The 25,000-nt window shown below is 35.8% G+C and overlaps 1 protein-coding gene across 1 annotated transcript in view; it reads right to left on the bottom strand.

Annotated features, from left to right (window-relative positions):
• MYOC (myocilin) overlaps nt 1-25,000 on the bottom strand; it is a 76,111-nt gene that overhangs the window by 28,731 nt on the left and 22,380 nt on the right. The window contains exon 2 of the mRNA XM_044085252.1: nt 7,967-8,035. Within this exon, the coding sequence (XP_043941187.1) occupies nt 7,967-8,035 (69 nt within the window). The remainder of the gene's footprint in view (nt 1-7,966; nt 8,036-25,000) is intronic.

Raw genomic sequence — 25,000 nt, 5'->3', positions numbered from 1 at the left:
TACTCTAATACGCATCAACACATATATACACTATTAAATCTATCTCCTTACTTAACCATTACTCTAGTACGCATCAACACATATATATACACCATTAAATCTATCTCCTTACTTAACCATTACTCTAGTACGCATCAACACATATATATATATACACCATTAAATCTATCCCCTTACTTAACCATTACTCTAGTACGCATCAACACATATATATACACCATTAAATCTATCCCCTTACTTAACCATTACTCTAGTACGCATCAACACATATATATACACCATTAAATCTATCTCCTTACTTAACCATTACTCTAATACGCATCAACACATATATACACTATTAAATCTATCTCCTTACTTAACCATTACTCTAGCACTAAAACACATATACACTCACACAGACCACATCTGTCCTCTTCCCTAACCCTTAATCTAACCCTAATACACACATTTGCATGTGCACACACACACACACACACACACACACACACACACACACACACACATGTTATGATATAGCACACATAAAAAATGAATGTTTGATACACAGAATATTCTAGCAAATAACCCTGCAGTTCATTCTGTTGACCAAATGAATGTGTTTCAGAATGAATTGAACATATATATATATATATATATATATATATATATATATATATATATATAATTTATTGTGTTTTTGTGCTTTATTTTTTATTTGTTAACTGAGTGAGTGGGGCACAGTAGCAAGACAGTAGTTAAAATATAACATAGCATTTGGAAAGTTAAAAAAATCTATGTTAATTGGATGACTATACAAAATCATAGAGAAAATGCATTTTGTATGTTATTTAGAGTGATAAAAGTTCAGCATAAAGACTTTTGCAGTACAAAGCGAGAAGCACTTTCTATGGTGACATAAGCTGACACTATACAGTCTTAGTGGAAAAACTTATTGGTTCAATTATAAATTGTATATGGATGAGTAATTTCAACATGAAATGCATCTTTGCATTACATTTACCTTTATGATCCAAAAGTAGCAACATGCTTAGCTATTCACTCTGCAAAGCATGTTGTACCTTTATTCAATATAAAAAGGATTCTGAGAGGAGAAGATAGGCCAACTTAAAATCTCAAACTAAAAAAACAAAACGCTAATTCAAACAATGAACAAGACTTTTATTCATGCCAGTTTGCTGCTTTCATTCCACTAAAAATTCATCAGAGCTCTCTGTTGCAGACTATCAACTATTTAAATAACCCAAAAATGCCATATGACTAAAAATGTGTTTTAAATATACAATAAAGACATTTTAAAATAATTTAATTTATACAACTTTTTTCTTAAAATAAAATAAATTAGAGCTTTAAGACTTCTATTGAATGATACAGATATTTTGGCAGAAGCTGATTTATTTAAGCTTACTTTTCACAGAGGCTATCCAAGTGGCATGGTGGATAGAACTATGTTTGAAATAGTAAGTTCCTCCAGTTTTAACACACAGGTTATTGAGAAACACGAACCGTCTTAATACAGTACATAACAGTTAGCGATCAGATTTTTCAGTTCTGTTAACGATGGACAGTCAAGACATTAAAGACATTATTTTAAACTAAATTGGAAAATTATGCAAGGGAATCGTGATATTACAAAAATAGTGTGTTCAAAACTAACGTATAATAATCCCAAATCACTGTTAGAACTCATTTATTCTAACAGTTTTGCCACAGCAACTAACAAAAAGGCACATATGCTTTTGGTAAATGTAAAACATGTAGCTGTATGTATGAATGTCATATGCTGAATTTTCCACATTATAATAGTACTGAAAGTAAACATTGTTAGAAAAGCTGCAGAAATTGAAAAATACTATAATAATTCACTCTAAAAATGTTTATTAAAATAATGATTAAGTGTTTCCTTCATATTACTAGTGAACTTCGTCAGACCAATTCAAATAATACTCATTCTGATGGAATGTGTTCTCAGTATTGGTTTTGATTTCAAGCTGTGGTGATATTCTTGTGGTTTTTGGTTTTATTTGAACACATTATAATAAAGCTCTTGGTGCAAAAGATAGATATTATAATTCCACAGCAATAGTATATGCTGCTAAGTGTGTGCTTTATGAATATTTCTGTGCCGGGAAGACAAAAAAGAAAGTTTCAAAGTATATTACTGAACATACTAGCAATCAAAGATAGTGATGATTTATAAGACATGTTTAGAGCTTCTTGGCATGGTTAGAACATTTTTGAGAGTGGTTTGATGGACTTTTGTCTTTCCACCAGACTAGGAATTCTTCAAATGCTATGCTTCTGTATAGTAATTTCAATTTTTATGATCAATTTGTTAGATACATTATTTACTGAATCTTTTTTTTTCTTATATGCCTGATGTTATAATATATCAGTGGTGCACAACCTTTTTATGGGAAGGGCCACTACACAAATTCGTAATGCATCTGTGGGCCACCTCAAAACATAGTAAGTCATTACCAGTTAACGATAGGTACAGGTGACTGGCATTTTTACTTAAGACAGCAGTCATGTAATTGCCTGTTTTCTACATCAACTTTGCATTTAACTTTATTCTGGCTTGCAGCCATGACTTATTACAAACTCTTGCAGAAAGTTACTACTGTTTATAGACTACAAGTTATAAACAACAAAGAATAGTTACTTCCACAGCTAAAATTAGAGGTGTGCACAACTGCAGTCAGTTAGGCCAGTAAGCACTTGCTGGAAAGTTTGCATGACTGGAGTAAGGCATAGAATTTTTTCACTTTTTTAAAAAAAATTTTGTTGCTCTCTGGGGGCCGGATGGTGTTGCGTCGAGAGCCGGATTTGGCCCTGGGGCTGGATGTTGTGCACCACTGTATTATATGCTTCTATAATTTCAAACTGCAGTTTTTTGTTACATTGGCATCAGCTCATAATCATGTTCAGTCTTATATCCATGAGAAAGGGTTTTTGGATTAGAGTAATAGTAGTTACTCACATTTAACTCTACCTTTTCTTACTTGAATCTCAATGACTCTACCTCTAATGTCTTTAAACATTAATGGATTAAATAATCCAAGGAATTGGTCAAACTTACTAAAATATCTGAATATTAATAAAGCTCAGGTAGTTTTCCTGCAAGAAATGCATTTTAAGCTTTCTGAAAAAGAAATCTGGAGCCCCAGAAACTATTTCACCCTTGCTAATGCTAAAAAAGGACTAAAAAAAGGGGTGATGATCTTATGGAGGAAAAGTGCCATTCTCTCTCAAATTCTATATAAATATGAAGATCCAGAAGGGCTTTTAACCATACTCACCCTAAAATTTAATAACAGAATCTGGACCCTAGTCAGTATTTACTGGATCCCTGGAATGGGAGTAAAAACTGCTAGAAAACATCTAGATCACATTACTAATGTATATAAGGGTAAAGTCATTATAGGTGGTGACTTTAACTGTATACTAGACAGTACTGACACTACTACTAAGTGCCTGTTGAGGCTTACACCTATTGCAAGACTTTTTAAAAAAATGGGGTGAGACACTTAACTTACTTGACACATTTACTATTAAGGATTCTACCTCTTTGAAATTTTAATCATACCAACTACAGATTTAAAACTCAGACTAGAATAGACATAATTTTAGTTTCTAATGACCTAAGGCTAGACATTTCATTTATTTTACATTTGTTGACCGGGATAGTCCGACTGGATGCATGTCCATTTTCAGCGGAGACCTGGGGAGAAAAGCTCCAAGGGTAAGCAGATACAGCATTACATAATACCAGCATTACATATTACAAACAGACTATTTACAGAGATTACATAAGTAAGCAAGTTAAACAAGTTCCACAGGTTACAGTTAGTCCTGAGCACAAGTCAGGATTAAATTAAATTACACAGTAAACTGGTTAACAGATTTTTACACATTCTAGTTAGCCAGGCTTGATACATTGACATAGCCAGTTAATCCTTTGCAATTCATCCATGCCCCATCTCAGAGCATGATACTCTCTCCCTAGAATTTAGTATTAACTATAGAAGACTTATTCCTATAACCAGAATCCCAGCCTATGTAACAAAAGTCAAAGACTTTAAGCCTTGGTTCACGCCAGAGGTACATTTTTTTTCTAGAGACTAATCTCACCCCAGAATCCAACATAATGATGGTATGGGATGCATTAAAAGCCTATCTTTATGATAAAATAATAACGTGGTTCAAAAATGAACAAAAAATGGGACTTAGATTTGCAAAACATTCAAGCTCAACTCTTAAACATTAAATCTGATCCCTCCCAAATTACCCCTGAGAAGACAGAAAAAATAGAGGATCTTTATAAACAATACTCAGATATCCTATCCCATAAAACTAATTTGGCACTGGAAATACTAAAATTAAACTCTCATGCATCATCCCCAAACATATGCACAAGCTGTCTGTGAGAGCCAAGATACAGTCTAACTCAAATAACATAAATAAATTACTATATGAAGGCTTTAATAAAACTGTTTCTGACTTAGGAAATATTTTAGATGCCTTCAAGTGTCATTATTCCAAACACTTTGGTTCCAATCATTCAGTTAACGAATATATAAAATTTGATATTCCTTCACTTAATCAGTTAAGGTTTCCTGAGAATCTTGATACAGTTCTTGAAGCACAAATCTCACTAGAGGAAATTAAACAAACAAAAAAAAAACAAAGCATTTAAGCCCAACAAAGCCACCGGGATGGATGGTATAATCACTGAAACATATAAATTATTCCTCACATCTCTATCGTCGTCCTTTCATAAAACTTTAGTAGAAGTTCAGTCTCATGGCATTATACCACTTTCATGGAGATACTCTTTGATTTCATCTGTTTTAAAAGCCAATAAAGACCCTCAATTTTGTAGTTCTTACAGACCCATATCATTATTAAATAATGATTAATCTATCTGCAAAGATGGACATAAAGATTTTATAAAGGTCCCACTAATGTGAATAATAAATGATGATCAATCAAGCTTCATATATGAAAGACACACTTAGGATAACTTCCAAAGGATTTTAACACTTACTGAATATTTGAACAAGGGAAATAAAGAAGCACTAGTGATTAGTTTAGACATAGACAAGGCTTTCAATGTCGTTAATTGGGAATATATGTTTGAAGTGTTACATTATTTTCACTTTCCCTCCTCTTTCATTTCTCTAATAAAAAATATATACAAAAACAATGTAGCTATATATACTGAAACAGCGTAGCTATATATACCAAAACAATGTAGCTTATGTTAAATTAGGTCCCTTTACATCTAAATCTATTCAAGTAACCAAAGGTACTAAGCAGGTATGTCCCTTATCCCCTATTTTATGTACATTAGTCATTGAAATATTTGCTGCCTTTATTCTTGACAATCCAAAAATTATTGGTATAAATATTTACAATCAGTATAATTCCAAGATAATACTTTATGCAGACAACATCTTGGATGTGTTAAATAATTCACAATCAGTCTTATTAGAATTAGATTCTGTAATGAACCATTTCCAGAAGATCTCAGGTTTATATTTTAATAGATCAAAATATAAACATATGCTGTTAAATAAGAAGGGAAATGTACAATCCATAATCATTACATTATTGGTGCAATCTCAGATACTCTTGATTATCTAGGAATAACACTATGTAAATCCACAGAAAACACAATTGAATATAATTATAAAATATTATAAACTTAATAAACAAGCATACAAATAGATGGAACAAATTTTTCATCACCTTTGAAGACAGGTTACAATCAATAAAAATGACACTTTTACCAAAAATACTCTGCATAGCTCTAGTTCTTAACTTTTCTTATAAAAATCAATACATTAAAGATATAAATAGACTACTTATGAAATTCATTTGGTTCCCAAAAATAAACAGAATAGCTTTTCTACATCATATTAGATCTTGGGAGCAAGGAGGAATCAAATTCCAGGACATTGAAACATATATTAATGCATCCATATTTAAGGTTATTTTAAATTGGATTAATCCAAATTATCACTCTATTTGGAAACTATTACACCTTATATTACTAATTAATGAAAATGCCCCCTTAGCCAAACTTCCATTAAATAATTATTCTAATAAGTTCTGGTACTTTTTATGTCATATTACTCAACATAATATTGCCAAACCCACAAAATTAAATTCATTAAATCACTATTTTAATTTCTTTAGCAAATCTGTTAACTCTAGCGCTGATATTAAAACTTAGTTTGAACTGTTAACCCCATTTAAAATTACAAGAAACGTTTTTGATAAATGACATCTTAATGTCCAAGATAGCTGGGAATCCAAGAACTTTATATGTTGGTATCAATGCATAAATGATGCTAAAGTTTTAGACTCTCAGTTCCTTATAAAAGAGCATGATTTGCTTCCTCAAAACTGGTTAATTCTATGAAGTATCTTAACTTATTCTCAAGATATATGCATAATACTTAAAAACTCATCTTATCAAGAAAGACCAAAGATGATGACTCTCAGGTATGAAATTTTACATAATAGTCTACCACAAATAATATTACTTTGAAATTATATAACATGTTAATTGTTTATAAGACTAGTATAAATCAAAGATACTGGAAGTTTATATTCAAAGGCTGTTCTTTTAATTTCTCACATGACAAAAAACAAAAATAATTTGTTATCCATCAAGCATACTTCCTGGTCTCATTACTACAGTATTTTTGCTTGGAAATAACTTCACAGGGCATTTCTGACACCAAATAAGATAGTTAAACTCAACAATATCTCCAACACATCCTGCTGGAGATGCACAAAACATACTAAAGCTGATTGGGTACATCTTTTTTATGATTGCCCTAAATTAAAGGGTTATTGGAATAGCATAGATTTTCTCAAAGCATTATTCACTAATTCCTTTTCCTTGTCCATATAAGTTATTTTCAATGTAAATGAAGGTCACTCTTTGAATAAGAATAATACATATTTACTATGGTCAGTACTTGCAAGAAAATGCATCATCAGAAGATGGAAAACTAGCTGCCCACCTACTATCTAGGATTTCTTGTCTTCAGTGAAAGACCTGGCAATCAAAGAAGCTAAGACCAAAGAACTTAGAAACTATCCAAAGGCATTTGTTAATAATCATTGCACAAAGGTTTTTTATCACTTATTGAGACTTTACAAATGGACCATAACTCTTTCTGAATCGATACTTACACTAAACAACTTGTGTATTTTATCTGTGATCTGCAGTTCTGCTTCAGGACTATATACATATTGTAAATAGTTTTTACTTTGTTGATATTTTGTCTTAGAATTAGAATACTGTTATCATTTGTTGTCTCTTATTTTTCATGGGAAATGTAATAAAATATTTGAATAAAAATACTGATGATATAAATGCTTTTTCAAAACACAAAATGGACTGTTAATATTAAAATTTTTTATTTTTTAATATGGAACAAATGGATGTCAGTGAAAGGGGAGGAAACCTCAATAACAAGTTAGAAGTGGGAGAATTAAAGAGAAAATTGCATCTTATGGCAGATAAAAAGATAGGAGTTAATGAGACTATACATATAAATTTTTAATTAAAATCATTGCCACCATATAACTAAATTGGTTGCATGATTTATTTTATTATAAGAAAAAGCTTCATATACTAAATTGTTTGTAAATGTTTTATTGTGTAATTAAAATACATGTTTTTAGTCACAAGGCACTTTTGGATAGCTGTGATTAAGTTTCTGATTTTAGTGCAATGAAAGCTCTAAACTGGTGTGAATAAAAGTCTCAATCATTGTTTGTATCAACATTTTACTTTTTGGTTTGTTTACCTTTAATGCTGTTACTGGTAAAAGGTGTTTGTTAATTTAATACTTCAGCAATTTAAAGAAGCTCCATCTCCCATTACAGCATCAGTAAGTATTTTAAATAATGACACCTATTCAAAACACGCAGCTATACTTACCTCTTGTGCTAGCTTGTCTTTGGGTTTGATCCTTCTGTCTTGATGTTGGACCAGAGAAATAACTTTGCCCTATAAAAAAATAAATAATACATATCTTAATGATTAACTATCAGAAATATGAATCTTTAGTTTTATAACTAATAATTTCACTGTTTTATCAGCCTGTAACAGGACAGTTTTCAATGTATGCCAACATGCACTAGCAAATAAAACTGTAGTGCAGGCTTGGAACTTCTCACGCTTGAAAATGAGTAAATACTATCCTTGTTAAAGTATGTTTTGTGATGTCAGGAGTGCTGTTATTAACATCTGAGAAGGCCACGTCCATAATGTAATGGCAGGCATACTTATTGAATGCCACACCTATAATGTAATGGTAGACATAATTATTGAATGCCACGCCTATAATGTAATGGTAGACATACTTATTGAATGCCACGCCTATAATGTAATGGTAGACATAATTATTGAATGCCACGCCTATAATGTAATGGTAGACATACTTATTGAATGCCACACCTATAATGTAATGGCAGACATAATTATTGAATAGGAAATGCAGCTAAAAGTCTTCCTTTATGTGGTACAAATGCAGAGGAAGATCTAAGCAGCATCCAAGTTATTAATTTAGTGCATCTTTTCAGCAGTGAGCACTTATTGGTTTGTTGACATTCCATATTTATTCATCCATTTTTTTATACTTGCTTGTTCCTGTCAGGATCATGTCAGGCCCTTGCTCTGTAATCAATGAGCATAAGGTAGAGAACTGGTCCTGGATGAGTTTATCCATTTCTGGACTGCAGGCTGTCATAGCAAACATCAGATGTGAGGTAGTTTTGAACATCAGTCACATACATTGACAGGCAATTCGGAGTATTGTTTCTTCTCTTAACTATATGTGATTGTCACATGGGATGAAACTGGACACCTCAGTGAAAATTCACATGGCTTAAAGAAAGCTTCCCAAAGACACCCTAGCCAGAAATCAAACAAGAGAGAGAGATAAATGTTATGAGGTAGAAATGAATGATGTCAAATAACTGAAGGAACTTTCAGTGAGTGGCAACACCACAAAAATTAACTCACTAAAAGCAAGTTTCAGCAAACCACAAACTAGATCTTTTTTGCCGGCAACCCCTATGTGGGGGTAAAACACCTCTTACTGTCCCAATTATATGCACCTACTACACAGATGCACAACAATGGAGTAATGAGCAAATTCCATTACTGCTGAAATTACGTTGCAGTATCAGTACTCTCTGATAATTTGTATTACTGACAGGCTCCTAGCAGAGGGGCAAAAATGCTAACCACTTAAACCCAGATTCCAGAGTAGAGGAACTATCATAGAGTTTTATTTGGGCCACTGAGTTTGATTTGGTTATGCATACAACAATACTGCCATCAGATTACTGGACAATTAAGAGGCCATTGCAATGGGTTTGTATGTAGTTTTTATACAGGTTGAAATGAGTGGACCATGAACTGGGTCACAGGGACCGCCTCTATTCCATCTGTTAGGTAACTCTTTAAGTAGTATAGATTACTTTGATACATAGCTAATGTAGGTAGACCTATATGGATAATGCAATCAAAAGCCTTTGAAAATCAGGAACAAGCCTGAGAGCACAATTCCACTCTAGATGCATTTTGTATAAGTCAACGTACCTTACCAGCCAGACATGTCCAACTAAAGTTTTGCAGGGAGGGTACATCCCCTTACACCCTCTGCAAATTATATATACAAACTCTGAGATCACACTATAGTGAGGAAATGGGTAGATTTCCTGATCCCCACTGTAGTGCGGTCTCCATGCAGAACATTGACTTCACAACAGCGAATGCACACTAGCATTCACGGTTGTGGAGTCAATCATTTTTGGTTTGTTTTTATGCATATTTGCAAACTGCACTTCAAACGGGCATCTCAATACCCTGCACTTTGTCAAAGTGATGGTAAACCTATATATAGAGACACACAAACACACACACACACATATATGGATCAACTTCGACGCACCGAAATTACATTTCTTCAACTTTCACTTACCTGACTCCACTTCTCCGAAATGTCATTAAACCAAAAGCTCGGACTGCCAAAATCCTTTCCCTGTGAAAGGAACCACTTGACCACCATGGTGAAGTTTGCCCTTTCTTTAGTGTAGTGCGATCTTGGAGTTGATATATTCAAGTAGGTGTGTGTGTGTGTGTGTGTGTGTGTGTGTGTGTAGGGGGGTTGAAGCCAATGCACACAGTATGCACATGAGTACACTAGTGCATGCAGTCTGTACATGTGTACACTAGTGCATGCAGTCTGCAAATGTGTATACTAGTACACACAGCCTGTATATGAGTATACCTATACTAGTGCATACCATCTACACGTTTATACTAGTGCACACAATCTGTACATATATATTAGTACACACATTCTGCACATATATACTAGTACACTCAGTCTGCATATGCTTATACTGGTCATAAAGCCTACACATGTCTACACTGGTGCATGCAGTCTGGATGTGTTCACTACTGCATACAGTCTGCACAGACTGTGTATACTGCTGTACACAGTTTGCACATGTGTATACTAGTGCACACAATCTGCACGTGTGTGCTTGTGCACAGAATCTGCACATGTGTATACTTGTGTAGACAGTCTGCACATATGTATACCTGTTCACACAGTCTGCACATGTGTATACCTGTGCACACAGTCTGCACATATGCATACTAGTGCACACTGTTTGCACTTGTGTATTCCTGTGCACACAGTCTATACACACACACACATATATATATATATATATATATATATATATATATATATATATATATATATACACCTGTGGATGCAGTCTGCACATGTGTGCACTACTGCACACAGTCTACATGTGTATAATACTGCACCCAGTCTGTACATAAATATATTATTTCACACAGTCTGCAAATGCGTATGCTAGTGCATACAATCTGCGCATATATACATTAGTGGACACAGTCTGCATGTTTACTACTGCATGCAGTCTGCACATGCATATACTAGTGAAAACAGTCTATGTATACTGCATACAGTCTGTGTGTGTATACCCATGAACAAAGTCTGCACATGTGCATACCAGTGCACACCGTCTGCACATGTATGTATTAGTACACTCAGTCTGCTTGTGCATATACTAGTGCAGTCTGCAAATGCATATACTAGTGAACACAGTCTGCACATGCATATACTAATGTACACAATCTACACATATGTATACTAGTGCATATAGTCTACACATGTGAGTACTAGCGCACACAGTCTGTATATACTCCTACATACAGTCTGCACATATGTATACTAGTGCACATGTATTTACTAGTGCACACAGTCTGGACATGCATATACTAGTGCAGTCTGCACATGCATACACTAGTGCACACAGTCTAAACATACATATACTAGTGCACACAGTCTGCATATGCATATACTAGTATACACAGTCTGTACACTAGTGCATACAGTCTACACGTGTACTAGTGCACACAGTCTGCACATGCATATACTAGTGCACACAGTCTGCACATGCATATACTAGTGCACACAGTCTGCACATGCGTATACTAGTGCACACAGTCTGCACATGCATGTACTAGTGCACAGCCTATACATGCTTATAGTGCACACAGTCTGTGCATGCATATACTACTGCACACAGTCTGAACGTGCATATACCTATCCACACAGTCTGCACGTGTGTACTAGCGTGTACTACTGCACACAGTGTATACATGCGTGCACTAGTGCACAGAGTCTACACATGCATATACTAATGTACACTGTTTGCAAATATGTATACTAGTGCATACAGTCGGCACGTGTATACTAGTGCATAAGTTACAGGTGTAAGCTGCAGCCCATATGTCATTCGATAAAGCAAATTGCTTACTTAAGTTGGTATCTTGTAGCACCATAACACGTAATTGCCTGACTTGCAGTCACAATAACATGACAAGATAAAATGCAAAAGTTCAGTCTATATGCAAGTGTAGACAAGAATACTATGATTTGATAAAGAATAAATTTTTCAGTTAGAAGTGAGGAAGGAATTAATTTTCAACTTTGGAAAACAGTCACAAGATGGCTGCCAAAAAGGATGCCAAGAAAAGTAGATGCAGATACCTAAGGGTTCCATAAATTGTAATGTAAACCATCAAAAAAATGATGAAATTCAAACAAGGGACTCCTGAGTGTCATTAATCAAATAATCTGTTTACCTAATAAAGAACAATGCAAGCCTTAGCAAAGAATTGTGTAGTTATGGGGACAAAATGGAGTCTGCAGCTGGTGTATTCAGTTTCAAGAAGAATAAGTTAGAACAGCGGTTACACCACCATAGAAGCAACAAGAACAGGAAATGCCAGGAAAGCTCTCAAAGGTTCCATCGGCATGGCTACAAAGTATCAAAGGTTCCATCAACATGGCTACAAAATAACAAGATGGGCCAGCCAATAATATGAATGAGACAAAGACTGAGTCTTCTCAACAACTTCAGCTGTTTGAAAGCTAGAACTTTGATCTCGTGATACTAATGACATGCACTGTAAAGATATTCGAATTCTATGCAAAGTCCAGTCAACCCGCTTTCCAAATGTGAAATAGAAAATATAAAAATGGTCATTCAACAAATGGTAACACATCTAGGAGAGGGCTGAAAAATAGACATATCTTTCAATATTTTCAGAAGTGCACACAGTTCTAAGCACTGACCCAAACTGACTTTCATAAATAACTAAATAAATAATAATGAATAAATTGAAAGACAACCACAATATGCCATGCCCCCCTGCACACCCCTGCTACTTTATATATACTAACTCTGAGATCGCACTACAGTGGGGAAGCAGGTATATATCTTTATCCCCATTGTAGCATGCTTCAGTGCTGCAGTTTTTCTTTTTAATATTGTCCACTTTCACGTAAATGGAGTTGTACTTTTTCTTTTCGAAAGCATGAGCTTTCAATAAGAAAAAGTAGACCCATATATATATATATATATATATATATATATATATATATATATATATATATATATAAACCCACACATACCTATATCTATCTATATATATATATATATAAATAAATACACACACACACACACACACACACACAAAATGACCAGTGCAGACTGCATTGGACTTGACTTAATAAATGCACTGTTATCACCTCACTGTTACATTACTGATACTGAGTCCTGGATAAGGGACTCAGACTGTTACTTTGTCTGCTGGACATACCTTGCCCAGTCAGACCACTGACCTAACTCAGAGGTTCTGCCCTAAGCACTCAAGACCAAATAATGTTCGCCTGAGCTGTAGAGATTTTGTTTAGCTCATTCTTCCTGGATTTCATCTGGAGGTACAGATGTACACTGGACCTAAAAAAAATCATACTAATGCTATTTTAGGATGTTGTTTTGAGTCATTATTAATCATAGCAGCAGGTCATGTACTTGTATATATGCATTTACTACATGAAAATGACTGTTTACAATTAGAACTTGGAAACTGCATTAGGTGACCAGCATATGGTCGACTTGCAGTTTCCAAGTGGGCAGAATGTTGAACCCAAATCGATCGACTACCCTACACTGAACAGTTAGTGTCAGTCGAGCATTTGGGTCCATCATTGTGCAGGGGAATTGCGGTTCAGTGAGGAACAGGGAATTAGCCCATTTCCTCTCTGAAGTGCGATCTTGGAGTTGGTATATTTAATGTGCAGGAGGGCTTCGTCCCCCTCCAAAACAGTACAATTAACTTACCGTTGACTGTAAAGTCTAACGGTACGTTAATGTTCATAGCAGGAGGTGTATGATGTCACCTCCTGCTATGTCGAATACATCGAACCATGGTTGTCGATATATTCATTTTCGTTTTTGTTTACTTTTCGGCATGCTGAGTTCCACATTTAGAGTCAACATTTTACACGGTCGACTGATGCAGTTTTGGCATGCCAGTAGTAAACCGAACATGATAGAGTTGATCCAAAGGTTTTTCCTTCAGACAATGTGTAATAGTATGTCCGTTTAGTAGCTGTTACAGTTCTGTGACAAGGACTTGAATAAGGGGTGAGAGGGGGCGTTGGTAGTAGTGCAGTATATACAGGTAGTAGGCTGCTGAGCAGATGATATAGCCATACTCACACCCAGATGGGTCCCAACTTCCAGAACAATCTAAGCAGTGGTAAACTGCATAAAACTTGTCAATTGTCTGATATGCACTTTTTTTCTAGTTATACCATCTGCAAGTATAGTTTAGAGTAGACATACTAGTGGCCAGACAGATGTCCTGTGCACACCACTGCAGTATAAGTGGATGCTGGGAATTTACTGAAGCTGACAAAACCATCATATTAAAGAAATGGGTACTGCAAGGGGGGGCTTACATTTAAAAAGTTAACAAAACTCACAGTGTAACTGATGTGGCAGAAATTAATATGAAGGAAACGAGTGATATATACCTGAAGATAAAATGTTTGTAACTTCTTATAGCTGCCAGGCCAGCCTTGTTAAAGAATGTTTTGAAGCTTACTTTGGGTGAAAAAGAAAACAAAAGGCCTCAGAGTAGACGCCTAGAGGACCAGTCAAGTCACAGAAATATATGCATAAAAATATTTACAGACTCATGGGAACTATGCCATTTACTGTATGAAAAATATGTTTCAGCAGAATGATTCAAAAGTGCACAAACCCAAGGATTTTAGGACATGAGACAGTTTCCACTCAAGGTATACACTAATGATTTGGTTAATAGTTAAACACATACCTTTTTCTAAAAGTCTGGCTTTTCTAGCTCAAAGACAGCTGTGAGTTATTCTCTATTTTTGAGTAATACTGAAACATTTTTTCAAGGATAATTTACATATTTCCTACCAAGCTTTAAAATGGGGTATTGTCTAAATATGTTTGTACACGTATTTAGTAAATGAGAGATATTGAGGCATACAGCTAGAACTGGGGGAGCAGCATACCTCTCAACCTCTTACAGATAGAAAATCTAGACAAAGCCATGAATAAAAGTGGGACAAAGGCACACAAATAGCAACAATTTTAAATACTGCTCTTATAAACTTAGAAAGTTGATACAATAACAGGTTTTACATTAGCATGAATTTTTTTGAAGAGTATGAAGTCTGAAACTCAAATATCTGTCATTATTTTCCAACTTCAGTCTTTAATGATTTGCCCCTAATTTGCCAGAAAACCACAATTTTATGAAAAACAGACCAAAAATAGGAGGCAAATATCTGGACATTCTGCGAAAATCTGTACAGTTGAGAGGTATGAGTCCAGCACCACTGTGGTTATGCATACATTTATTCAGGTAGACTGAACTCAAAATGTCTGTCGTATGAACACAAATACTTCATTGCTATGTACAAAGCCTGTCTGTTTTCTGTTAAGTTATGTTTTTGTTTTTTCTGTGCTCACGCTTGTTTACATTCTTTGAAGCCCAATTGTGTATTTTTTTTTTCATTGTCATGTAATGTACAGTCTTATATTTTCTCATTTGCAACCTTCTGAAATAATTCCAAGTACTTCCAACCTTGCTGGTCAACAAATTGTAAAAGGGAAAATAGTGCACAACAAATGTAAAACTGTTTTGTTTATATCAGAAGAATGGATGTTTAGCAACCAGTTGTAATGGAACATTCCATTTGTACTGTTGCTAAACAGTACCTCAAGCTCCTCTGAAATTAGATCCCATGACACTTCTGTCAAGTTTGACTCCTTGCCGTTAAAATGATTACATTTAACAACGTGATTCATTTCCAGACATCACATTCATATCTCTCAAGGATTAAGCAAAGTCCATGTGTGCTACACTGGAACGTGTTCAACACCATAGATCTTTATTCTCCATATGGCAAGGCTTCCATTAAAATAAATGGAGCACACTGTCAGCACATGCTTTTCCTTAGTCAGAAAATGACAGATGCTTGCTGAAGTCAGACCTTAACAGCCATTATACTTTACAGTCAGGAGTTAATGTTAACCTTTACCTCCTGTGAAAGTCATCAGGGTAATGTGATTTTTAACTGTGCCTGGCGGCAGGTGGTTGCCTTTGCCTACAACTGTAGTCCGTTTTTATTGCTTATATCAGGGAAAGCACACACTATAACATTTATTTATTTGCTGTTTGCCTTTTAAATGGGTAAGTGAAGGATGAAAATAGTTGCATCCCCTGTCATTGTTTGGTATCAAAATGTACTCCACCCGAATTCTCTATCACTCCCCCCAACACTATACTTTAGGTAGAGAGGAACAGAATCTGACAACTGATAATTTGACTCTACAAGGACTGAATTGCTTTTCCTTTATTTTTGCCAGATATCCAGACAACCTACAGTAATGTCTATAATCAGACTTCCAGCCATCCCCAAATCTCCAGCTGCACCTATGTATCTTTCCACCAATGTGCCTGTCCTTCCCAGCACATGGACTGCCCAACTGAATGTGCTTCCATAAAGCTACCACTCTTTTATTGAAATAATTCTTCTCTTATCTCACAAACCAGTAACTTGAAACTTCACTTAATACTTTTTTTCTCTGAAAAGTATTTCCTGTTGCACCTTATTAATACCTGACAATAACACTGAAACCTGTATCACACCATATTTGCCCCCACTTCCTCAAGATATATATGTCAAACTCCTTTGCTTTTGGGTTTGTGATGTGGCTCTCAGCTACTTAAATGACCAAAGGTTCTTGTCCTTGCCATGTCTTACCTGTAGTGATCATCAGGCTTGCCCATAGTACTGAGGTTAAGGCATGCTAATGATTTCTACTGGAGAAACTACATGTGCCCAAAAAGGGAGGAATAAAGTGGGCTTATGACTTTTCTGGACCTTGAAGAGATACCATGAAGGATAAGACGTGGAAGGTAGAAGGATTTTCTAACCATGACAGGGATGTGGTACCTAAGAAGAGTCTGTTTTCAACACAGGTACCCAAATCTCTGATAAACTGGTTACATTTAGAGGAATGCTATCTTTCTGGTATATGGTTGGGATGGCTGATTTACTAAAGGAATCTATACTGCATTTCTTAACACTGAAAGTAATCCCACAGGTAACACACCAGGTATAGCTTTTTAAGAGATAATGTATGTATGTGTGTATGTATGGACTACAGTGAACAGTTGTTATTACTAAGTGTTCCCTTTCTTTGTGCTTATGAAATCTTAGAATTAATATATACGATTATTAGGGGGTGTGGGGGTGCAGGGGAGCTCTAGCCCCATCTACAAATGCTTAGTTTGGTGTCTTTAGTTTGTCGACAGCTATTTTTAATTAATTTGTTTCTGTTTTTGAGGTTTTTTTCACATATGTGTGGCTGTTTGACAATAGGAATGTTTGATACATGTGACTATTTAGAGGTTTGTTAATGAAAGGTGTTTTCAATATCTGTTATAATTTATGATGAATTAATAAGCATTCCATCTGTAAGGTACCTGATATATAATAAACAGATAATTTTACAAACTGTGTGCAGACGTCTGCCTTCCTCACCAGGTCTTCTGGCAGAACATCACTTGCACTATAATCCAGCACAGGTGTTTAGGTGCTCAGAGTTATTTATTTATTGCATTTGTTTACTGGGAAAGTCCACTGGGCCTAAAAGAGCCCATTTTCAGTGGAGGCCTGGGGAGAAAAGCTCTGACAAGAACATAGATAAAGAAAAAAATTAAACATTAATTGTTACAGAAGTAGAAACAGTGTTACACATAGTGATTACAGTAATATATACGGAATATATACATAAAAGCAAGAATTTATTTGGTTTGATTACAGTAATATATACAGAATATATACATAAAAGCAGGAATCTAGTAGGTTTGATTACAATAATATATACAGAATATATACATAAAAGCAGGAATTTAGTTGGGTTGGTTGCCAGATGAATTCAATTGGAGAGGTATAAACAGAGATATATTAATCAGTATTATTGTACAAGTATCAACAAGTGATGAAAAAAAATAATAAATACAGAGAAAGTATCATCAGTCACTAGTAACAAAAAAGAACAGGAGTTTAGTTATCATATAACTCACTCCACATAAGCTTACATTTGTTGTAAAAACTGGAGACAGAGCTTTTAGCCCTTCTAAATCAAGAGCATTTTGATTTACAAACCTCTATTCATCCACATCCCCCCTTTTCCCATTTCTGCACCTGGTGCTGGGGTGTTACATCAACAAAGGCCATCATCTAGAGCCAGTGTTCACATGACCAGGTGGCTTGCCCTGCCATGGATGTTCTTCTATGACACAAAAACACACACACACACACACACACACACACACTTGGAATGTGGGTAGAAATGGGATCACCTGAAAAAACAAAAAAAAAAACAAGCAAACAGTGAGGACATGCAGAATTCCCACAGAAGGTACCGTAGCTGAGAATTGAACTGTAGAACCACTTGCTGTGAGGTGATGATGCTACTTGTTGTGCCACTGTGTCACACTGTTAACATTGCAGGTAGAACATGACAAAATGGTGTTGATTTAGACAAGTTTCCTCCTTTTTCTACACTGCAGAATGCAGCCTAATGTTTTGCCCCCAAGATGCCTAAAGGGACTGCTGAGATACCATTCTTCCATTGACACATTAAACTGAGGTCCCATTTGCTTGACTTGGTGGTAGCTCTGGTGGATTAAAAGGATTTCACGGCACTTTCAATAATAACTATCGCTCATGTTTTCATGCTTTTCCACCTTGATCACCTTTTCTCCATATCCAAATCTTTATCAGTCTAATAGCATTTATAGTTTCATTTTTATTTTATAAAACATTTGAAAGTCTCATCTTTGCCATTACATTTCATTAATACTTTATTGGCACCATCTTCCTTTTTTTACATCTTTCCTAGAATAACACCATAACAAATCATATCAAGATTCTTTTTTTCAGTCCTTTTATATCCTGTTTACCTACAAACATCTCCCCAAACCCTCTCACCATATGGCCCTTTTGCCTAATTCAGTGAATGATCTTTATTTCTTTACCCAGTCATCTATTAACTAATACAATAAAGTAAGATCTTCTACAGACAGATTCACTGAAGTGAATAATTATTTTCGCCAAATCTTTGTTTCCTTAATAGCCTCTAATTGTCCATCATTCATAGCATCAAATGCTTTTGTTTTTCTGTTGCAAGATATGAATTCTACTTCCCCTTTCTCCAATCTAATATTATCCACTAACTTTAAAATAATCATTAACAACTGTCCAACAGCTTTTTCCTTTAGTCTAAATATTTATTTATTTATATTTATTTACTGGGAAAATCCGACTAGGTCCAGAGGTACCCATTTTTAGTGGAGGACCGGGGAGAAAATATAACATAAGAGAAAATTACACCAGAAAAACTACAGTATTGTTAGCATTGCAATTCTGTATATGAAGATAACTGTTACATGCATTATTAAGAAAAATAAATAGTGACAGGTATACCTTATATTTATGTAATAACGTTTGAGCAGAATTTACTGAGTGACTGGTATTAAAGATTATTAGCAAAGAAAAAAGGATGTACAATAAACTCTAAGTTAACCAGAAGTCAAGAAACCGGCACTCTCAAGCAACTGGGAAAACAAATATCGAAGAAATACAGTACAATTTTCATGTGTTGCACTTTCTGTTTTCTTCCCACAGAAATATACCTTCCGTTTTTAGAGTTTTAGAGTTTTAAAAAGGAAGATAGGAATAAATTCCTTCTCTTCCCAAACCGAGAACAAGTCAAACCATACAAATAGTATAGGGTACAATATTAGTCAGGCCTATTTTTAATAACAACTCTCAAGCAACCGGCAACTACAGTTATCCGGCATCTACCAATCCCCATGGGTGTCGGTTAACTGAGAGCTTACTGTAGACAGACAGGGTAGGGGTAAGTTACATGAAGTAGGAAGAGCAGGTAGAGAAGATTGGAGGGAGGCTGAGGGTAGTAAGAGATGATACTAGGGGAAGGGAGAAGAGAGCGTTGTCCGGAAAAAAATTTCACAGAGAATCTTTAATAGAAAATGTAGTTAGCTTTTAGTCTTTTTCTCAAGACTATTCACTGAAACCACTGATATCCTAAACTGTACCATTTTCCATTAAAAAAAGGAGTGAATCTGCCTGTAATCCTGACCAAATTTCTGCAGGTCTCCCTTGAAAATAGATTATACCTTGTGAGATGAAGATTGCTAACAGTAAATAAACATAAATATAATTGTATAGGGTAACTATTCATCTGAAATTGCCAGCATTTCTTCTGCCTCTGATTTATAATGCTTTAGGTTTTGTCCAGTGAAAATAATCAGTTTTGAAAATAGAAATATGTAAATAAGTGTTTACTGTGAAGGACAGAAAAAAATGGCTGAATTGTGCAGGTTGTACAATGGAAGTGTTTAAATACTTTACAGGTATGTATCTGACCTGGTAGCACAGTGTAAAAGTTTTGTTCTGTGACACCATTGTTGGGACTCTGTACACACATGAGCACACGCATGCACACACACACACACACACACACACACACACACACACACACACACACACACACACACACACACACGTGCATGCGCACACGCACACACACACACACGCACACACATGCACACACACATACATGCACGCACACAGACATACACACACAGTTACATATCACAAATTAACGAAACCCAATTTGTTGATCATGAGAAGCTAGGGTAACCATTTGAAATTTTGGGACCCGCTACAGCGAGTCTCGAAATATGGAGACTGAATGGCTGAAAGATCGGACTTAACAAATACTAAGTCCGAGATGCCATTTCTCAGAATATTCTTTTTACTCCAAGGTATGGCAGTCTTGGAGTTGGTATAAGTAAGTTCGGGGGTATGGGGGTGGGGGAAAATCTTTCTCTGCTAAAAGAAGTTTTAAGGAGAGGAGCAAATTTTGAGATTAACACTTCTGTGGGTTTTCAATCTTTTTTTTTCTTTGGGCATTTCTGCACTCTCCATTCCAAGTGATGACATTTCCATATGGAGCCCCAGCTAAGAGAACAGGATTGGCCCACCCTTTAGTATCTAAAGAAGTCTGGATTATGATTAACATAGCATATGTTGACTTATGGCAAGTCAACAAAAAAATAATAGAATTTTACACACACACACACTTCTCCTGCTACTAGAGATGCTACTAGAGAACCTTCTGTGTGTGTATATAGACTGTGCCTCAGTGCCATACCTATGTATCTGTGGCTTGTGTGTGTTTATAGACTGTGCCTCAGTGCCATACCTATGTATCTGTGGCTTCTGTGTGTGTGTTTATAGACTGTGCCTCAGTACCATACCTATGCATCTGTGGCTTGTGTGTGTGTGTGTTTATAGACTGTGCCTCAGTGCCATACCTATGTATCTGTGGCTTGTGTGTGTGTTTATAGACTGTGCCTCAGTGCCATACCTATGTATCTGTGGCTTGTGTGTGTGTGTTTATAGATTGTGCCTCAGTGCCATACCTATGTATCTGTGGTGTGTGTGTGTTTATAGACTGTGCCTCAGTGTCATACCTATGTATCTATGGCTTGTGTGTGTGTGCATTTATAGACTGTGCCTCAGTGCCATACCTATGTATCTATGGCTTGTGTGTGTGTGCATTTATAGACTGTGCCTCAGTGCCATAACTATGTATCTGTGGCTTGTGTGTGTGTGCGTTTATAGACTGTGCCTCAGTGCCATACCTATGTATCTGTGGCTTGTGTGTGTGTTTATAGACTGTGTCTCAGTACCATACCTATGTATCTGTGGCTTGTGTGTGTGTTTATAGACTGTGCCTCAGTGCCATACCTATGTATCTGTGGCTTGTGTGTGTGTGTGTGTTTATAGACTGTGCCTCAATGCCATACCTATGTATCTGTGGCTTGTGTGTGTTTATAGACTGTGCCTCAGTGCCATACCTATGTATCTGTGGCTTGTGTGTGTGTGTTTATAGACTGTGCCGTAGTGCCATACCTATGTATCTGTGGCTTGTGTGTGTGTGTGTGTGTGTGTGTGTGTGTGTGTGTGTGTTTATAGACTGTGCCTCCGTGCCATACCTGTGGCTTGTGGTAAGGAGCATGATCAACAGTTTGAAGCAGGTGCAGTGAATGCATAATGAGGTAAAGTGTTCTTTTTATAGAGTGGTTTCTGAGTACATAGAAGAGACTCTGCAGATGAGATGGCATGCAATACATTGGATTAATGATTCTGTGGAGAACATGTTGACATGTCTGTAGTATTATAATTGTAACTAATTTTAACAGTGTGACCCATTTCTATCATACATTGTGTAGTTCTTGTTATGCTGTATGTGTGTGTGTATATATATGTGTGAGCATTTGTCTGTGCATGCGCGTATCTGTGTATGTCCTTGTGTGAAACAACAAAACCAGTCCTGGTTTCAATGGTTTAAATACTTTGAAACAAGTCTTAAAGAAGTGTAGTGTATGCTATTGAATTATTCATTATGGAGCAATGAATGGTTTGGGACTGAAACGCGATTTTACAGAAACTTTTAAATGGCACAACGTAATCGCTGTTGTTTTACACCTGATGAAGCTATTATTTTCTGCTCTGTGAGTATGTATGTGCGAGTGTGTGCATGTGTATGTGTGATCATATAAACATGTGTTATGTGTTTGTGGGGATGGGGGGTATGTTGTTAGGCTGTAAAAATCATATTTTGAACACGACAGCACCAAAAGGGGCAGGACCCACGATTCCCACTATAGTTTGTTGCAAAGTTCAGCATGCAAGCTATTGTCAGTCATTTCTGCAATGTTCCCATACTGAAATCAATAAAGCAGCTAATAAAATAGTGTGCTGTATTTCTGGATCCTTCCAGTGGCACTGGAATGCTCACATCATCTGCAGAAAGAAGACACACATTACAATAAAGGATAAGCTCGATGATGGGAAATGGTACTACTTTAAATCATGATCCTGTGTCTTGGCAGGTACTTGCAGATGCATTTGTTTTCCAAATATGAATACAGAATCTGCTACAAAAGTATATCTGTCTGTATATAATGCTGCCAAAGCCATAGTCACCATCTTGTTACAGTGCAGAAAATATTTTGAAAATATTGTCATAGAAACCATAGTCAAATTCACAAAATATTCCAGGTTTTATGGACAAGGTGGCTTCCCCAAAATGTTCTAGAGTCAAGGGCTATAGGGAATCCCCTTAACATACTCCCACATATGTATGTTCTGAATTAAATGTTCTAGAGTTAAGCACAACAGGGAATTCACTTAACACACACATATGTATGCTCTGAATTAAATGTTCTAGAGTCAAACATAACAGGGAATACCTTTAACACACTCCCACATATGTATGTTTTGTATTATATGTTCTAGAGTCAAACATAACAGGGAATCCACTTTATACTCTCCGACACATACGTCCTGAATCAAAAATAAAAAAAAATATAAAGCTACACCACTGTTACGTTTTCTGTTTGTCACAAAGGAGGAATGTGTCCACAGTAGCTTCTCAGAAAGGTTTTTCATCTGTCTGTTATGTAACATTTCCCTCTGGCACTATGATACTGCTGTGTGTGGTGATCTAATCTCATCACCCATCCATGAGTGAAAGGAAGACTGAATGTTACTCTAAAATAACCCATCTGGCCCTAGTCCAAAAGAGAACATAAAACCACAGTGCACATTGTCTAAAATGTCAGAGTGCTTTAATTCTGCAGTTTTTGGGCTGCATGCCGCTGGCCAGCCTCATGGACTCTGGTTGCTTCCCAAATAAGCATGAGAGGAATGCTTAATGTGTTAACAGTTAATTAAAAACATGGCCCTATGGGTGGCTCTTATTACAGTCAACATGAATGTCTATCCCAGGCACTTGAAATCCTGAAATTCCCTGCTAGCAGGAGAATGTATAGCTCTTAGGTACTCATATCTTCGTTTACTGGAAGTAGCTACTCAGTGATGCTTTAGTATTTTAATTATCATAGTACTGAGGATGTCCAGGCAACCTCATAAACTGACATAAATAAATCACAAATACCCTAAGGAATGCTAATAGTCTTTACTAGAAATCCGAAACCAAAGTCTAAACCAGCTTTACTAGAAGTTGCGAATATAGTAACAGAGAAAAAAAAACTGGAATTGGGATCTTTAGAAAAGGGTAGGAGCAAATTACATAGAAAAATGGGAATTGTAGGAACAATACATACAAGGGAGGAATGAGGTTTAAAAGAAGGGAGGATTTGAATGAGCTTTGTAAGGTTTGACTGACAATGACTGGAAAGATTATAAGTAATGTATAATGTTTGCAACTAAAGTTGTGTCAGCATGGTTTGTAATGTATAATGTTTGCAAATGAAATTATGTCAGTTATAAATGTAAGATTGCCTATATAAGTGATTATTTAATAAAGATGTTTCTTGTTTAAAACACACACATGAAAAGAAACGCATGAAAAAAAGGAAATGCTAATAGTCTTGTAATATAGTTTGTAATTGCATATTCTTGAGATTTAGTTGTCTCAGTTATGAATTACATGTGTGGACTATCTGCATTTAACAAATGCATATGGAAAGATAGTTTTTCTTCATTTGTTATAACTAAATGATGCAGCTTCTAATATTTGTTTTTCTTTTTTACCTGAACTCTACACCTGGTCATCAATCTCTCCACCTACATATTGACCCATTCATTCCCCTCAGGAGGAAAGCCTTTCAAGTAATTTCTTCCACCTTGAGGTGATATTCAAGTGGCCCTGTCATCTGTGGTAGGATAGAACTAGTTTTCTGTTTTAAGCAACACTCCCCCACACATGCTCAGTAGTGCTTTAAGCAACACTCCCCCACACAATGCTCAGTAGTGCTTTAAACAACACACCCCCACACATGCTCAGTACTACTTTAAGCAACACTCCCCCACACATGCTCAGTACTGCTTTAAGCAACACTCGTAATAGTACTTTAAGCAACTCTCCCCCATACATGCCCAGTAGTGCATTAAGGAAC

Source organism: Protopterus annectens, chromosome 10.part0, assembly GCF_019279795.1.
Source record: "Protopterus annectens isolate FY-2018-M chromosome 10.part0, PAN1.0, whole genome shotgun sequence".
Lineage (NCBI taxonomy): Eukaryota > Metazoa > Chordata > Ceratodontiformes > Protopteridae > Protopterus > Protopterus annectens.
This window is presented reverse-complemented; position numbering and strand designations above follow the sequence as displayed.